Below are 18488 nucleotides of genomic sequence, written 5' to 3'. Positions count from 1 at the left end.
GTAATTTTTGTTTGTCTAAGCTATTCTGTAACCCTGAGAAGAAGCATGCCTGGTAAGTGCTGTCTTACTGAGTAAATTGACCATGGCATCTCCTCTAATGCTAGGATCCACAGTACAAGTTCCTCTATTTCCAGCCTCAGAGCTACTGTTTAGGAGAACCAAGTACAGGATGGCAGTAATGGGACCAAAGTCCCCATGCCCTGGGCATAGGAAGTCAAACCTGAGACTCCACTGGCTTAAGTGCTCACAACATGCATGTGGAAGCAGGGAGCAGCCCTACTTCCCAACAGCAGCTCAGGTTATATGCCAGACATAGAATGGGGATGAGGTTTTGATTCCTTACCCACCCACCCCCAAAAGTCCCCTTTCCCTGTGTCTCATTTTCAATCATTTCTTCTACCAGAATCCATATGCTTTCTCCCTTTTTGTAAACTGAATGTGTTCAGAAGAGGAGACAGGGAACCTCAGAGCCTTCTATGGTGTTAAGGCAAACTGTTCCTACTCTCTAGATGTTATGAAGATTCACTAATGTCAGATTCACTAAGGCACCTGAACCATTACATAGTCACTTGCCCAACATGTCACTGAGAACGTGCAGTTTCCAGGCTGCATGTCCACCCATGGCGGCCTGGACCAACCAGCCAAGGAGGCCCAAGGACCCAAGGGGCACATCCAGCCAAAGGGCTCCACTCATCTCCTGACTTCAGGCCACTGCACTAGCAGGTCAAGCAGGCAGACTCAGAGACTAGCATCAATGCACAGCATCACTTGATAAAGTGTGCTTTCTGCCAGCTGGCCCCCGACATCCTTGGTTCTTACATGTGTCCATGAATGCTAATTTAAGTTAAAAAATAAAGGCCACTTACAATATTCTACTTTGCAATTAATTGTCATTCTTAGGTTTCCTACTTATAGAACCTACCACTTAGCCCCAGAAGCTCTAGACATACACACTCAAGATGAGGCTGGCTGCGACAAAGAAATGAGGTGATTAGCACAGTAGTGGCATTAGGCCATCTCAGAGTTGGTAGTAAAATCACTCCCGTTGAGTGTCACATGTCACCTCATGCACTGGGACCACACACTAGGAAACACACTCCTTAGCCCTACTTTACAGATGAGAGAAGTAAAGCATATGGAGAAGGGATTCACACCTGGTCTCCTAATGAGACTGGCAAGAATGATGAGTGTAGCCAGTGGCTGGTTCCTGAGCTCGGCCTCCTGGCATCATAGATGCTGTCTCTGCAGTCTGGCCAGAAGAAATCTAGCATTCAGTTTCACGGGGGCTTAACTAGGTGCTGTTGGCCCTATACCACAATCTGTCCTCCAGGTCAGTGGAACCAAGCCCTGCATCTGCCCAGAGACATATATGGTACAGGGCCCAGCTAGACAGTGCTTCCCCAGCTCACAGCCTCTGCTTGCGCCTTTCCTAATTTCTGCTTTCACCTACTTGTTCTGCTTACTGTACTTCACAGGCTTCTTCAGAAACACCAGCACGCACAGACGGAGGGAATTCTGATGACTTCATCTTAGTTTCCAAAGAAGATGAGGGAGGCAGTGCCAAGGGTGCCTTCCCAGGCCAGGCCCAGGCTCTTCGCACCCTCAGAAGCACAGCTGGGAAGAGGCAGGCCCCAGCCTACTCCCCACTGGTATTCTCAGACCCCCTGATGGGTCCTGCCTCGGCTTCCTCCAGCAACCCCAGCTCCAGCCCTGATGACGACAGCAGCAAGGACTCTGGCTTCACCATTGTGAGTCCCCTGGACATCTGACAACAGGGGCCCGACCACTACCTCAGTGGCCTCCAAGCTCCACCAGTGGAGACTCCACTGAAAACAGTGCTTCTTTCCCAGCATGCATTTGGCATTAGTACAGCCTGTTGGGACCCTCTAGAAAGAAGCAAGTAAGGCCACAGAGCACATAGAGTTATAGTCACTGAAATGCAGATGGGACTTTCTGGACCACTGGCCCCATGCCCCGTCCTTCCTTTGAATTAGAGCTGGGCTAGGGACCCAGCACCATACTCAATATCAGAAAAGCCCCAAACCACCATCAGAACCAATTTTCTTCCCCCCACAAAGAGGGTCCCACAGCTCTGTCAGCTACATTCGGAAGGAGTAAAACGAGTTCAAAGTGAAAGTCAAACTTCCCTCCTTCAAAAGCATGAGCCACAGGAAAACTGATCGTCAAGAAAGCTTGTTCTATGGAAAACTGCTTGCTTCATTCCTACCTTGGGAAGCCATATAGCAGCGTTGGGTACAATAAAACGAACTAGAATGGCTGGATTTCAGGGCTGAAACAACCTACTACCAACCTCTCAAAGTTAGGATCTTTCACAGCAGACTGTAAACTTAAGAATCATACTTGGGTGTGATGTGGTGTTAGGTTCTTCGATTGGTTAACAAGCCTTGATAACCTCAGACTGAGTGACTTTGTGGATCACTGCTCCTCCTTAAACAAATGTTTGACACCTTATAGAACCTCTCATGGTCACTGTCAGACAGCCTTTGCTGCAATGATTTCAGAAGTTGCAGGAATATTACTATTTTTGAATTGAAGAATGTGACCCTAAGTTTAACTGTGGAAAACAGTTAATTTTCTGACCAAGTCTCCCTAGTTACAGAGCTAGATTTATTTCTAAGAAGAAAAGCTTAGGGAAAACTATGCTCATTCTCATCCAAAGTAAAGTGGCTGTGATAGGGAACGAGATCTGGAGTCCCTCTTTGGGAGCAGGGCTCCTAGAGAACATTCCAGGTGCAAGGAGCATGGCGATTCCTACGCAGCCCTGCCCTTTCTTGGAGCTAATACAGGAGCTTCCGAGCCTGTGCTCAGCTGTCAACTTTGAATCCCAGCACTGCTGTCAGGACCAGGCCTGCTGTGCCAGCCCATCCTGAGTTCTGCACAGAGACTCCACCTCAGCGGGTAGCTCAGGGAACCACAGCAGATATAGCATTTGTTACATGAACCTTCTCTCTTCTCCAAGAAGGGCCATGGAAGGAATACCTCTCTTCTTCCTGCTCTCTGCTGAGGTCAGTGGAGACTGCAGATTGATGTGGGGCCTGGTTCACCTCTGTGGAGAAGAGGCACCCTAGCAGGGAGGAACAAGCTCTGGGCAGTGGCAGCCTTCCAGGTACCTTTCTATTAAAATGAAAGGCTAAGTAGGAAGGCGTCAACACTGTCCTTCCCATTGCTAACCATGTGTTTTCTGCAGACAAGTGTGATAATGACATGATTTCACATTCCATCGCCAAGAAAATGGTGATGACTCTGGAGTCCGCTACCACAGAGGGAGTTCTAATTAACTCTCCAATTTGTTCTTCAATGGTAGGAGAAGTCTCCTCTTGCCACATCAACATGTAGGCTGAATAGTTATATGGTTTTGCCAGTTAACAAGATGGGCTGGCCTTCCACCAGTGGACAGCTGTTTGGCTTTTGCACTAATTAGCTCTTTGGGTCCTCATTGGGACTGGTCCTGTCAGCACTGCTAAGTTGCTGCCAGCACATATCCCTGTGAAGATACTTCGTGAACTTGAGTCCTCATACACACAGTGAGCCTGAGGTTGCCATTGATCGCTTCCTTACAAAGAACTTGACTTGAGAAAATGTTAGTGTTCTCATTACTGAGGTAGGAAGTAAGACCCACATCAGGGTCCTAGAACAGAGATCAGAAAGGACCACAGTGGCAGTCTCTCACAGGCTACTGACATGCTCTCCTTTGTCCTGAGAGAACTATAACTCAATGTCCCTGCTACAAAAGAGCCACTGGCCACCCACTAGATCAAAACTAGGTTGATCCTCTGCCTTTGCCTAGGCCTTTAGTGTCCCTAAGCCCCAAGCCCTGCCCAGATGCTAGGAGTAGGTCCCCTCCACAGTGTGCTTCTGAGGCCTCAGTCAGCTCACCAACTTCTCAAAAAGGAGGGAAGCCAGGACACGATTACAGTCTTGAGGCATTCGTTTCTGCGTGACTTTTCATTCTTCCTTGTTAAGCATTGTTTGCATTTGTATTAGTTACAGTGCTATTAAATAATGTGTTCATTATTTCATCAGGTACTTAAGCTCAATTGCACATTCTTAAAATTCTGAGTATATGAAACATTCTTTAACAATGTGGTAATCAGTGGAATCTCTCACATTTTATTAGCATTTAAATACATTTTATGTATCAAGCTTAGATTAACTCCAACTGAAACCTTTATTTTTATGTCCTTGTATTTCATGCATTCCTTTCAGATCAGAGTGGAAATAGGAGTAAAGAAAACTTACCTGTGTTTTACATATAAGCATTATAGTCTAGAGAGTCCTAATTACTTTGCCTTATCTTAATGTGTATGCCAAGAGGTCACATAACACTTGAAAATTCTAATTATACTGGATTATCCTCGCAAAGACAACCTCCTGCTAAGTTTAGTGCTAACTGCAATCTGGATAGAAATAACCACACAGCAGAAGGGACATGATTGTAAAATTAAACCAACACCTCCCTGTGATTTGTCTTCCCACATACAATTGAGCTGTCTTACCACAGGCCTAGTAGCCCTAAGGAAGCCACACAGGGGGGTGGGTGCTGCCTTTATTCTTGTCAGAGATGCCAGAACAAAGGGAAAACTTGACACACAATCTCCTAAAGATTAGCTGTCATAGGTGACCCAAATTTGTTGCTTTTGTTTTTATTATTTAAGAAACTACCCTTGGTGAGGAGGGTTTATTACAGAATAAAAGTGAAGGGAGGACTTATGTCCCCATGTGCTGAGTGGCTGCCCTGTTAGCCCAGGACAGCTCTGTCTGTCCTCGGCCCTGAGGACATACCTGGCCCCTTCCCTGTGACCAGAGCAGATGCACTGAGGAAGCCACGGCTCCTAGAAAACAGAACTGAGGAGCTGCCAGAAAGCCAGGCTTCCTCTCACAAGCCAAATAGTGACCTCAGTGTTAATACTCCAATTCTCCATAGTGTGAAAATGAAGTTCGTGTAACCAGGCCGGAGAAAAAAGTCATAATAACTTTACTCTCAGTGCACAATTCATTTGATTTTAGAACCTCAGCGGTGCCATTTATATCCTGTCACTTGTTTCTCATCCATCTTCATGCTGTAACTCATGACTTAGGAAATAATTTAGCATCTTGGCATAGCCATCCCATTCAATATGGTTATAATAAAGAACTGACGCAAACTGAAGTGTAGCTTGACTTTTTCCAGTAAGAGCATGCAGGAGGGGCAGAGCTTGGTGTTGCTGCAGGTACCTGGCCAAACCCCATGCCATAGCCCCCTGTCATATCCTCCTCCTCCCCTACAACTTGGGCCTCAGTTTCTTCATACACACACTGTGACAACACTAGTGGGGCAGCTGGACCATGAAGCAGAGCAATTTTAGGATGATCAGTGGTTCTTGGAGAGGCCCTGGAGGTGGAGCCCCGATCGTAGGTGTGCTCCATCTCCCAGAGAGCTGCCCTTCTCCCTCTCCCCTGGCAGCTCTGGTTTGCCCTGGAAGCCTCATTTATACTCATAATGCATTGGTGAGAGGCTGCAGGATGGGGGACAGAGAAGATGCCTGGGATGGTATCCTTGGCCCTTCTCAACCTCTGGGTTCCAGATGCTGCCAGTAAAGGACTGTCCCTCCTGTGTCTTCCCTTCAGGCTCTACTAGTGCAAAAGTGGAGCATTTCTCAGGTGGCCCAGGCTAGTGATGGTAACCCCAGATACCCCAGCCACAACATGCCCACCAAGTACCTCATCCACACCCCAGCTGACCAGGAGGAGCTCAGGAACTTCCCCGTCCAGCTGCACCTCTCCACCTGGAGGTTCACCACAGAAGCCATCTCCCCCCAGGAAGGAGAGAGGAAGGCAGCCAGGCCTGCCAGGTTGGGCCCTAGCCCTCAGATGAGGGTAGAGGAGGTGCTCCTTCCCTTATTCTGTGCTGACAAAGGAGGAACAAAGTTCCATGGAAGAGTTAGGGCCAAACCTCTGCATTTGAGTTGACTCCAGGACCTTAAAGCACCAGCTTCCATGGCCCGGAATGGCTTGTTAGAGGTACAATGAACAGTTCCAGTTTTATTTTCTAATTTGCCTCTGCCCCAGCCAGAATGTTGCCTTTTAAGAATGTGTGTCACCAACAACCTCTGCATAGGAATGACCTTCCCAGAAAGCTCCTCTCCACATCAATCCCTGTCCCAGTCTCAAGTAGACACCCTGTAAACGTAAGGTCCTAAAGACACATATTCTAGTAAAGGGTAAATATAGTATAATTCTATATTAAGAAAAAAGATTGGGAATAATGAAAGGCTATGGTAGCCCAGAGGACACCTCCAGCCAGCCAGGAAGGGCTCCTAGAGGGCAGGGAAGTGGCCCGCAGGAGTCAGCCTCACCCACTTCCTGCTCAGTAAATGTTAGAAATTGGTTGGGGGTGAAGATTAGGCTTCCCACAGACAGTTTTTGTGTGGGGGAAGTCCCTCACTGAGGACTTGAAAGGCCAAACCTCCAATGACTGCCACAGAGTGCCCAGGCCACAGTAGACCATGGGAACTCAATGGCAGCATCCTTACCAGCTCAGGTAGTGACCAGATAACAGGAGCCCCCATGTCTTGCAGAGGAATGAAGAGACATGTATCTACCAAGGTGTAGCTGTGGGGATGCTGGGCTGCAGTGCTGTCACCTCTCCTTCCCCTACCCTTTAGGAAGGTCAGCCAGCAAGGCCACCATGCAGAGATGGCTGTTTACTGCCTTTCCCACATCATCCTTGGTCCTCAGCACAGCATGGCCACCTCTTGCTCCTCAGCTCTGCCCTCGACCCCAGCCACTCAGCCTCCCATGCCAAATCTCACAGCTCTGTACATGACCTCCCCGTCCTCAGTCTATGCCCACAGTTCCCTCAGCCCCCTGCCCATTCCACCTCAGAGAGGACTCATCCTGAATATCCAGCTCACCCCTGTCTGGGAGCAGATGATCCCATGAGTCCTCAAGATGGAGGGCCACTATCTCCACCCACCTCACCAGGCTGTGCTCAGCCCCTGCCCACCTGCCCAAGACCCCTGTCTGATCTCCAGTTTATACCTGGATGTGAATGGTCTCCATTGGCCAGTCAGCTCTGAGGTGCACAAGCAGTGTCCAGAGGTCCCAGTGTTGTGTTTGTTTTTCCCACAGTACTGGTTGCTTCATAACAAATGACTGTACTGCGGGCCATAGTGCTGCCAGCCATTTATTATGCTTCAGATCAAGGATTTAGCCACAGTACAGTGGAATGACCTGCTGTATTGCTCTGTGGTCTAGGGCCTCTGTAGCCTTAAAGGTTGGGGTATGGCTACTAACTTTGATGTCAGAGTGGCCTGTGGAGAGAGAAGAGCCATATGAAGTAACTTGACCTGTTATGACCTGCTGAACACACAGTCCCATAGCACCAATATCACCTCTACCACATTTGACCCAAGAGAGTCACAGCCCACCCAAATGAGGGGGCGGGGGGGGGGGAGGGCAGTGTCCCAGAAGCCCATGTACAAAGTACTACTGTGGCTGCTCTAGGAGAACAGTGCCTGCTGTGCTCACCAAATGGACGCTTCTTCAGGTGGCTGAAAGAGGCCCAGCCATCCTGAAGTAGACTATGGATGCTCCAGCTGTACTATAGAGCTCAGAAGCTCCAACCTAACCATGTACTATGTGTTGCTATTCACTTATCTCCATTGTTTCAAAGTATCATCCCCAAACTTTGAGACTGTTCCTCCAACCTTGCATCTTGGTTCTGTGACTTCTCAACATGTAGAAGATGGAGGACTGGAGGACACAATGCATTAACACTTTCTAGTCTCCTACAGCTTCTACTTCTTGTTTCAAAGAACACTCCCTTTTTGGTCCTGGCCACCATGCAGCGAGGAAACCCCAAGCAGCTATAGAGGGTGAAGTTGAGCGGGGGGAGGGGGGGAGGAAGAAACCTATGGGAAAGAGCCAATAGTCAATAATAATTTACAATGTCATCTTAGAAATGAATTCTTTTTTCTCAACTGAGACTGCAGAACAAAGCAAAGGCATACCACTAGCCTTCCCAAATCAGAGTCATCAACAAAATGGAAATTGGGGAAGGGTGGCTATGCAGAGATGGACATCATCCTCTAAACTCTCATCTCGAGACCACATATCTTTCCTGGTTCTCCTTCCTGCTCAACACAATCTCTGCATTTCACTTCTTGAGAAGAGTTCCTGAGTCCTACCATTTATCGTATACTTAGCATGAGCCAAGCACTGAACTCAGGGGAAGACAAGCAGTAAAATAACAGATCCCTGTCCTCAGAGAGCTCACAATCCGCCAGAGTAAAGGGGGAGGCCCAGCAGATGTGCAAATGGCTCTCTTTAGATGAGGAAACAGAAAAATGTGCTGGGAAGCCCAATGTACTTCCCTTGAGGGGAGGGACAGAACTACCAAGCTGGACCACTGGGATGTGAATGACGACCCAAAAAACTTTAAGAGGTGAGAAGAGATGATTCTAGAGACCTAAAATGGGAATCCCCTTTTCTTCCTACATTTTGAAGACCAGCCCATGCATTTTCCCAAGCTTCTTTGTCATTCTTTGCTGCCATTCCCATAAAAGTTATAATAACTTGGGGCAGAACCAGATGAACTCTGAGCAGATCCCAAGACTGCTCAGACTCAGAGACAGATGCCCAGCCTTAGTCACTAGACTCCAGGGCTCTTTCCAGGCCTTTCTCCTAGTTAAGAGAGGTCTTTGAGCAATGTAGAAAATCCAAGCTTCCATGCCAAGTGCGGCCTCTTTGCAGCTGGTGGCATGCCACTCTGCCTTGCTTTCACTCACACTGACTCAAGACACCTAACAGCCCTATGATACCACCCCCAGCAGAATGGTGAAATCTGGGGTGCCTCAAGCTCCTGAAGGTGATGGGCTCTGCACAACCACAGAAACTCCTGTGGTTCCCCCCTACACTATGTCCAACAGCAGACCAAAGTCTGTATGGTAAAATCCAGAGGCATATTGCTAGGCGTGTGAATGCATGTTCTTCCCCAGTGCTGTGAAGATGGTGGGTGGCAAGGCTGCTGAGTTCTCAGAATCCTGAGCCTTAGAGATTCAGAGAAAGTGTGCTGTGGCTGGTTGCTGGCAGAGTTGCTAACCACAGGATCTGCTCAAAGCCAGGTGAGAGCTTGCTAAACCTTCTGTCCCCAGGTGCAAACATCACAGCTGTCCCACATGAAAGGACACTGGAGGAGAGGAGCCTTGGGCCTCTAGTTGAACTAGGGACAACTCTACTGGACTTTAGGTTACCTCTCCTCCCACAAGGCTTGTTGTCAGCTCATTCAGATGGGTGTGGCCCCCATTTGAAGTGGGAGTAAGAAACACATTTTATGATGCAACAGATGATATTTGCCACTATGTAATACAAAAATCTAGAAATGTCAGTGGCTTAAAAACAAAAGTTCTTTACTCACTCCAGTGCTACTTCAAGGTTTCCATGACTGTCCTTGCTCTCCCCCATGCAGTGAGTGATTCAGGAACCCAGCCATCATGAGACTCCAACGCCCTTCCACCCAACTGTCAGAGCCACTGACAGAAGGAATGTGTTGCATCTAATCACATGCCAATGGCAAAAGCAAGCCACCCAGGAAATGGCTTTCCCAGGGTTAAACTGGCTTGCACAAATCTCAGTCAAGTAACAGTGATGATCCACCAGAATGTTAAGAAGGACCAACACATATGAAGCCTGCTGTGAAGTAGCCTTTGTGTACCTATGGTCCCAAAACACACAGACAAATATTCCACCCATATTATGCCCCAAGATGACATCAGGGTCACTGTCCCCTTTCTTTGAAAAGACAAATTAGACTTTATTGAGTGACCCAGACTTTCCTGCATAAAGCTGATTTCAAAATGTTTAATTTTGGTCCATGCACCCAAATTTCTGCAATTACCTCCTAAGCCACATTCCCAGCCCCTGGTCATTGTTTTGAATAAATGAAAGGTTTCAGAGAAAGACATGATGAATGGAATTTTTAGTTACAGTATTAGTTTTTTAAAAGGGAGCACAGAGAACTCAATGAGCTAAGGCAATTTGAACATAAAGACAGAGGTATCACAAATCTGGAGTTCATATATTACAAGCTCTAGTCACCAAAACACAGTGACATAAAAACATACAATGAAAAAGAATAGAGAACCAAGTAATAGAGAACCAAAAACTCACATGTAAATAGCCACTTCATCTTTGCCAAAACATACATTGGAAGAACAGTGTCTTTAATACATGATGCTGGGAAAACTCGATATCCACATGAAGAAAAGAGAAACTAGTTCCCTACCTCTCCAAATACCAAAAGCTGTAAAGGAAATTATAAATATATATAAAATGTTATATGTATAATATATATTATATATACATACATACAAGTATATATACATACATATGCATGTATATATGCATGCACACATATACACACACATATATATAATATATATCCCACAAAAGAAGTCTATCAGAATAACAGACATCAACAGAAACCTTAGAAACACGAAGGGCTTGGAATGATGTTTTTCAAATCCTGAAAGTCAACAATGACAACTCATAATATTCTATTTAACAAAGGTATCATTCATGACAGGAGGATAAATTAAAATCTTCCATGTGAAAAGCTAAAGCATTTTATAACCACCAAACTAGCACTATAGAAGATACTCAAAGGCATCCTGCACACAAGAAAATATCAACATAAAGGTTAAAACATATCCTACCACAGGAATAGTTAAAAATAGCAGGAACATGAAGAAATATAAAACTAAAATTTTGTGTGAAATAGCCAGAAATACTCCTTTCATTCTTTTACACTTTATGAAAATACTCCATTCTCCAATCAAAACACACAAATATCAAGTTGAACCAAAAGACAACTATCTGTTGTCCACAAGAAACAAATCTATTGACATGAACAAATACTGGTTTAGGATGAAAGGTTGGGGGAAAAGTCTTCCAAGCAAATGGATCACAAAAGCAGGCAGGCAGTAGCTATACTCATATTTTTAAAAAGTAGATATCAAACCAAAATTAGTCAGAAAATAAAAAAGTCACTTCATAGTAGTAAAGGGAACTTTCAATCAAGAAGACATAATAATTCTTAACATCTATGCATCAAATGTAGGGGAACCCAAATTTGGTAGGCCCCAATATAATGAAAGCTGGAAATTTCAACATTTCACTCTCACCAACAAATAGGTCACCCAGGAAAAATTAAAGAAACTTAAGATTCAAATGATGCCGTAGACCAACTGGACCTGTATATATTTACAGAATATTTTGGAAATTCCAGCTGCACAGTATACGTTCTGCAAGACAGATCATACTCTGTGTCTTAAAGTAAATCTCAGAAAACACAGTTGAAATAACCTCCTGTATTCTGTCACATGATAAAATAAAATTAGAGCTCAACAGCAAAAGAAAGCACAGAAAATATTCAAACTTACAGAGAGGGAACAACACAATGGGTCACAGAAGGAATGAAGTGGGTCATAAAAGGAATGAGGGAAAATCCAAAAGGACTAGAATCCAATGAAAATAAACACTGAACCTATCAGAACCTTTAGAACACAGCAAAGGCAGTTCTAAGAATAAAATTTATGGGGTGAATGCCTCCATCAAAAAAATGAGAAATCTCAAACGCACTAATGGTGCATCTCAAGCTCTTAGAAAAACAAGAATAAATCAAACACAAAACCACTGGATAGAAAGAAAGAAATAATAAAAATTAGGGCAGAAGCCAATGAAATAGTGACTTAAATAACTAACAAAGAATCAAACAAAATGTTAGCTCTTTGAAAAGACAAAATTGATAAACCCTTAATTAATCTGAATAAAAGGAGAAGATAAATCATTCAGATAAATAAAACTAGGGATTAGAAAAAGGGAATGTCAAAAATACAAGCAAAATCCAGAACATTATGAGGAAATACTTTGCAAAGCCTTTACTTACTCTGGAAAATCTAGTAGAAACTAATGTATTCCTGCATAATCTCAATGTACCAACATGGAGCCAAGAAGATATAAACTACTTAAATAGATCAATAGCAAGTAATGCGATTGAAACAGCATAAAGAATTTCCAAACAATAAAAAACCCAGTATTTGACAGATTTCCTAGCTGAATTCTACAAGACCTTTAAAGAAGAGCTTACACCAATATTCCTGAAACATATAAGAAAGGAAGGAACTCGACCAATTTCATTCTATGAAGCCAGCATTATACTCTTCCCAAAACTAAAAATATAACCAGAAAAGAACAGTCTCTTTGATAAACATAGATGCAAACCTCCTCAATGAAATAATTAATAATCAAATTCAACAACTAACTGAAAAAATGTACACCATAACTAAGTTGGTTACAATCCCAGGGATAAAAGGCTGGAATTACATATCAATAATAAATTTATCTTTATTACTGATTTAGTGCATAAATCAATAATGTAATACAACACATAAATAGAATCATGAACAGCAATCACATGATCATCTCAATAGATACAGAAAAAGCCTTTGACAAAATCCAACATCTTTCATGATAAAAGCTCTGGAAAAGCTAGGAATAGAGGATCATACTTTAACATAATAAAGGCTATATATGACAAATACAGCAATATCATGCTAAATGGTGAAAAACTTAAACTATTTCCTCTAAAATCAGGAACAAAATAAAGATGTCTATGCTCTCCACTCCTATTCAATATAATAGTAGAAGTCCTAGTCAGAGCAATAAGGCAAAATAATAATAATAACAACAACAACAACATATAAAAAGGGATCTAAATTGGAAGGCGGAAGTCAAACTATCCCTATTTGCAGATGATATGATCCTACATGGAAAGGGCACTGAAGACTCCACCCACAAGTTGGTAGAGCTAATAACTTTGGCAAAGTAGCAGGCTACAAAATAAACTCATAAACCAGTGACTTTTTTGTATACCAACAATGAATACATGGACAGGGAAAGTAGGAGAACAATGCAAATTCCATTCACAATAGCCTCAACAGCAGGAACAATAATAGAAAAAAAATGAATTAGGCACCAGGAGCTCATGATAATAATCCTACCTACTCAGGAACTGAAATCTCAGAATTAACTTTTGAAGTCAACCCAGGAAGACAAATCTGTGCCACTCTTGTCTCCAATAAATCAGCAAAAAGCCAGATGCCTGAAATCATACCATGTATCTTCTCACTGTAGACTGAAACTGAAAATCAAGAAAAATAATGGAAGCCAGATATGGTGGCACATTGCCTTTAATGCAAGCTAATCAAGAGAGAGAAGAAGGAGTATCATGCATTTGAGGCTAGTCAAGGCAAAGTTCTTAAGACTCAATCTCAGAAATAAAATACAAAATTCAGAAGGACTAGGAGTTTGGCTCAAAATTTAAGAGTGCATGCCTGGCATGTGTGAGACCCTTGGTTCAATTGCTAGTAACAAAGACAATGAATGAAAAATATGTATAAATGGGGGGAGAAAAGATACAAATATGTAGAAATTGAATAATATGTTCATAATGATCAGTGGTAACTGGAGAAGTTCGAGAGAAATAAAAAATATCCTTGAAACAAAAACAAGCACACAACCTATGAAATCTGTAGTATACACCAAGAAAGAGTGAAAACAGAAAGAAGTTTACGGTAGGAACACATACAGTCAATATATTTCAAATAAGTAGCCTAATAATGCACGTAAAGCACTTAGAAAACAACCAAATCCAAAATTAGAAGGAAAGAATAAGATCAGAAAATAAATGTAACTGAAACTTTTAAAATGCAGATCAATGAAACAAAAGTTAATTTCTTTGAACATCAACAAACCTTTAGTTATACTAACAAAAGAAGTAAGAGAGAAGGCCCAATTAAATAATATCAGAGGTGAGAAAGAAAAGACATTACAAATGATACTGTTAAAGTAGAGAGGCAAAGACTCACACACACAAAAAAAAACTACTATGGACAGCTATACTAAAACATTAGCCTAGGAAAAATGGATAATTTTCTAGACACATAACACTTACTAAAATTGAATCAACAAGGAAGAAAATCTAGTAATGAATAATGTGGCTGAAGCAGTAATTAAAAGACTTCAATTAGTTAAAAGTCTTTTATTAAAAGTCCAAGGCCTGATCATTTCTAAATTCTACAAAATACTTAAAGAAAAACTTATCTAAATGAATATTTCTTAAGTTATTCCCAAAAATATAAAATGGAAGAAACTCCTCCAACTATTTTTATAAAGGTGGCACAACCTGATATAAAAACAAAATACAACAAAAAAGATAAATACAGATTCATAAGTTCATGGCTATAGATGCAAAACAAGCAACAAGACACCAGCAAAAGGTAATTAAACAGCATACCAAAAAGATCAACTTCATGACCAAAGATGTAAAAGTGATTCGACATGCACAAGTCAACAAATACAATATAATACATCAACAGAATAAAGGATACAACCCCAATAGGTGCATGAAAGATTCAGTAAGACTCAATATTGCTCCATGATATGCTCAACAAATTAGTCATAGAAGAACCATACCTCAGATATTAAAGATTACATATGAAAGACTCACAACCAATATCATATTAAATGGGGAAAAGCAAGAGGAATTTCCTCTAAGATCTAGAATAATACAAGGATGTCCAGTTTTACCATTCTTATTTAATACAGGATTGGAAGTCTTAGCAATAATAGGTAAGAGAAGGAAATATAGGACAGCCAGAGTGGAAAGGAAGAAGTTAATAAATCCATCTTTACAACATTTTGTACTTAGAAAAGGCAACATATTTGATCATAAAGCTATCAGAAATGATATATAAATGTAGGAGATACAGAAACAAAATCAATTTAGAAAATAACAATAATTTTTGTACAGAAATAATAAACTTACTGAAAAAGAAATCAAGAAATCAATTCCATTACTTATAGCTATGAGAATTTCAATATTTAGGAATTTACCCAGCTAAGTGAAGCATCTCTTCTACAGAAATGACAAAATATTAAAGCAACTATACAGGATACCAAAATTCATGTTCAAGCATAGGGAAAATGAATACTGTATAAATGACCATACTACCCAAAGTAATCTATATATTCAACAAAATTTCTAACAGAATACCAATAATTTCCTTCACAGAAATTGAAAAATAAACCCTAAAATGCACATTTAACCACAACAGACCCAAAGTGGCCAAAGCAATCTTGAGGAAGAAGGGGAAAAAAGCTAGAGGCATCATAACATCTGACTTCAAAGCATGCTACTGTCGTAACCATAACCCATGATATTAGAATTAAAACCAGGACATAAACCAACACAGCAGAATAGAGAACCCAGAAATGAGCACACATTCACAGAGCAAGGAGAGGGGGGCGGGGGGGGGGTGTTGAAGAAAGTGCCAAGAACCTAAGATTGAAGAAAGGCACTTCAATAAATTGTGTTAACAAATACGTGTAGGTTAGATACATATATGCAGAAAATGAAAGAACTCCTTCCTCTCACCATCACAAAAACAAATTCAAAATGAATCAAAAGCCTACGTGGAAGACATCAAACCCAGAGTACTAGAAAGAAAACACAGAAGAAATGCTTTGGAAAGTAGGTATAAAGATGATAAAATTTGAGACTCAAAAATCACAGGGAACAAAGCAAAAATAGACAAATAGGATTTTATCAGATTAAGACACTGTACAGCAAAGGAGACCATCAGCAGAGTAGAGAGAGAATGTGCAGAATGGAGGAGATACTGAAAACTATTCAATTTCAAGGTATCAATATCCAGACTATATTAAAAAAAATTCAAAGCCTGAGTACCACCAGCAAAAATAAGTAAAAAGCAGACTAATAATGAAAATTTCTCAAAAGAAGATATTTTAAAGTTTTACCCTTTTTTTTTCCAGTCCCGGGGCTTGAACTCAGGCCTGGGCACTGTCCCTGAGCTTCTTTTGCTCTAGGCTAGCACTCTGCCACTTGAGCCACAGTCCTACTTCTGGCCTTTTCTATATATGTGGTGCTGAGGAATCGAACCCAGGGCTTCATGTAAGCACTCTAGCACTACGCCATATTCCCAGCCCCTAAGACGATATTTTTTTTATTTATTAATTGAATGTGGGCTCTCTCGACTTCCCCTCGCTTGGGGGGGGAAGGGGCTTGTCCGCCCCTTCCCGGGTGGCCCTTTATCGCTCTCACGTGGGAGCGATGGCCACAGGTAGCCTCGTCTCTCTCTCTCCACTTCCCCTCGCTTGGGGGGGGGGGGGAAGGGGCTTGTCCGCCCCTTCCCGGGTGGTCCATGATCGCTCACGAGGGAGCGATGGCCACGGGTAGCCTCGGTGGCGTGTGGTCGCAGGGTGCCCCAAAGCCGCCAAGAATGACACGGACGCATGGGCCCCTGGAGAAAGCCATTAGGGCTTCTCTTTATTCAAATGAGGAACCCCCCAGAGATACCCTAATGGCGGGCACAAGAGAGGGGCCCCTGATTGGTCCCAAGGAGCTGTCCCTTAAGTGATGTCAGACTTCCTTCTCTTCCGGTTAAAGACAGGAAGGGGAGGGACAGGCTGAGGTCAGCTGTGGCCCCTTAAAGGTGCAGCTGACCCCAACAATTGAACACAAATTTTTTGACAAGGTGTTGTACAAAAAGGGTACAGTTACATAGTAGGGCAATGTGTACATTTCTTGTGATATCTTACACCCTGTTTTTCTATCCCTTCTCTAGGTCAGGTAGACATATATACAATATACAATGTATCAAGAACATATACAGTAGCCACGTGGCCACGCCCAAGAAAGTTCGCCTAAGGCTTTAAATGTAATGTCGATATTAGACCATATGTCGACAGTAGTCTTATATGAACATACATACATAGCTTTTGAGCTATTGTATTCCCCTGAGAGGTCAATTTTTGACCTTTATATGTTGAGTAATTGTTTGGTTTTAGTTACATACTGTTGGGTCGCTGCCCCAATCCTGTGGGGAATACTATTTGACAATCAGTTTTTGGTTTCACAGACTTGGTCTCTACTGTCTCTCCATCTCCCTTTGTTAACAGTCATATATCAGGGAGATCGTGCCCCTTTGTTTTCTGTGTTCTAGGCTTGTCTCGCTCAACATTATTTGTTCGAGTTCTGACCATTTCCCTGCAAATAACAATATTTCACCATTCCTAATCGCTATGTAGTAATCCATTGTGTATAAGTACCATATTTTTTGGATCCATTAATCTGTGGAGGGGCATCTGGGTTGTTTCCATATTTTGGCTAATGTGAATTGTGCCGCGATAAACAAAGTACAAATGTCTTTTTGATATCTTGGGGTTTGCTGTTTAGGATAGATGCCTAGGAGTGGTATGGCTGGGTCATAGGGTAGGTCTATATTGAGCTTTTTGAGAAACCTCCATACTGTTGAGACAATATTTTAATAGCAAAGAACATGAATAAAAACTCAATCACCATGTAAATGCAAATCAAAACCACAATGTGCTACTAAACCAGTCAGGATGGCTATCATAAAAAAATACAAAATGTACAAATTGTCATGTCTCAATATGAAAACAACCCTGCTTATTTATGTTCTCACCCTTTCTGTAGGGTCTCCAGGGAAAGATCTGGAATGTAGCAGGAAGAGACAGGGAACAGTCACTGACAAGAGAATGGGGAGAAAGGTGAATTCACATACACTGTTGGGATGAGGATATAAATTAGCACAGCCATTGTGGAACAGAATGGCGATTCCTCAAAAATCTGAAAATATACCACTAGTGAGGATGAATCTAAAGAGGATGAAATTATTACATCAATGGACCGCTACAATCCTATGTCCAGTGCAACTCTATTCACAATAACTAATAACAGAACAGCCATGAGTAGATGAATAAAGACAATTATGATACATATATACACAAGGGAATGCTGCCATAAACAGAATGATATCTGTCATCTGAAGCTACAGGGATGAAACTAGAGGTCCTTATGTTATGTGAAATACACCAGGCACAGAAAGTCAAACATGTTCTTGTTCAATTTCATGTAATTATGGAATAAAACATTGCTCATTAGCCACTGGTAGGAAAAAGGGATGAAAAGAAGTTAGATAAGGGCCCCAAAACATGAAGAGGAAGAATTAGTTCTTTCTTTCTATAACCAGAAAGTAATATGCATTTCAAAGGGACTAAAAGTATGAAATTCCAAACACATATAAATGACTATTCTTAGAGCTGAGTGCATAGCCCAGTGGTAGAATGCTTACTGGGCTTTATTCCTAGCCAGGTGCTGGTGGCTCACTGTAATCCTAGCTACTCAGGAGGCTGAGATCTGAGGATCACAGTTCAAAGCAAGCCAGGACAAGAATCTCCAATTAACCACCAGAAAATTGTCAGTGATGCTGTGTGATTCAAAGTGGTAGAGCACTAGCCTTGATCAAAAAGAGCTCAGCGATAGCATCCAGGCCCTGATTTCAAGCCCCACAACTGACAAAAGGAAAGAAAGAAAAAAAGATATA

At 42.3% G+C, this 18488-nt stretch overlaps 1 protein-coding gene across 5 annotated transcripts in view; it reads left to right on the top strand.

The window, feature by feature from the left end:
• Tbc1d5 (TBC1 domain family member 5) overlaps nt 1-4275 on the top strand; it is a 482236-nt gene extending 477961 nt beyond the window's left edge. For all 5 annotated transcript variants that reach the window (XM_048355931.1, XM_048355930.1, XM_048355929.1 and 2 more), the window contains one exon: nt 1476-4275. In XM_048355931.1, coding sequence (XP_048211888.1) covers nt 1476-1769 — 294 coding nt within the window. In that variant the 3' untranslated portion in view covers nt 1770-4275. The remainder of the gene's footprint in view (nt 1-1475) is intronic.
• Nucleotides 4276-18488: the final 14213 nt, after the last annotated feature.

The sequence above is a fragment of the Perognathus longimembris genome, chromosome 10 (genome assembly GCF_023159225.1).
Source record: "Perognathus longimembris pacificus isolate PPM17 chromosome 10, ASM2315922v1, whole genome shotgun sequence".
Lineage (NCBI taxonomy): Eukaryota > Metazoa > Chordata > Mammalia > Rodentia > Heteromyidae > Perognathus > Perognathus longimembris.
Note: the sequence above shows the minus strand (reverse complement) of the source record. Positions and strands in the feature narration are given on the sequence as shown.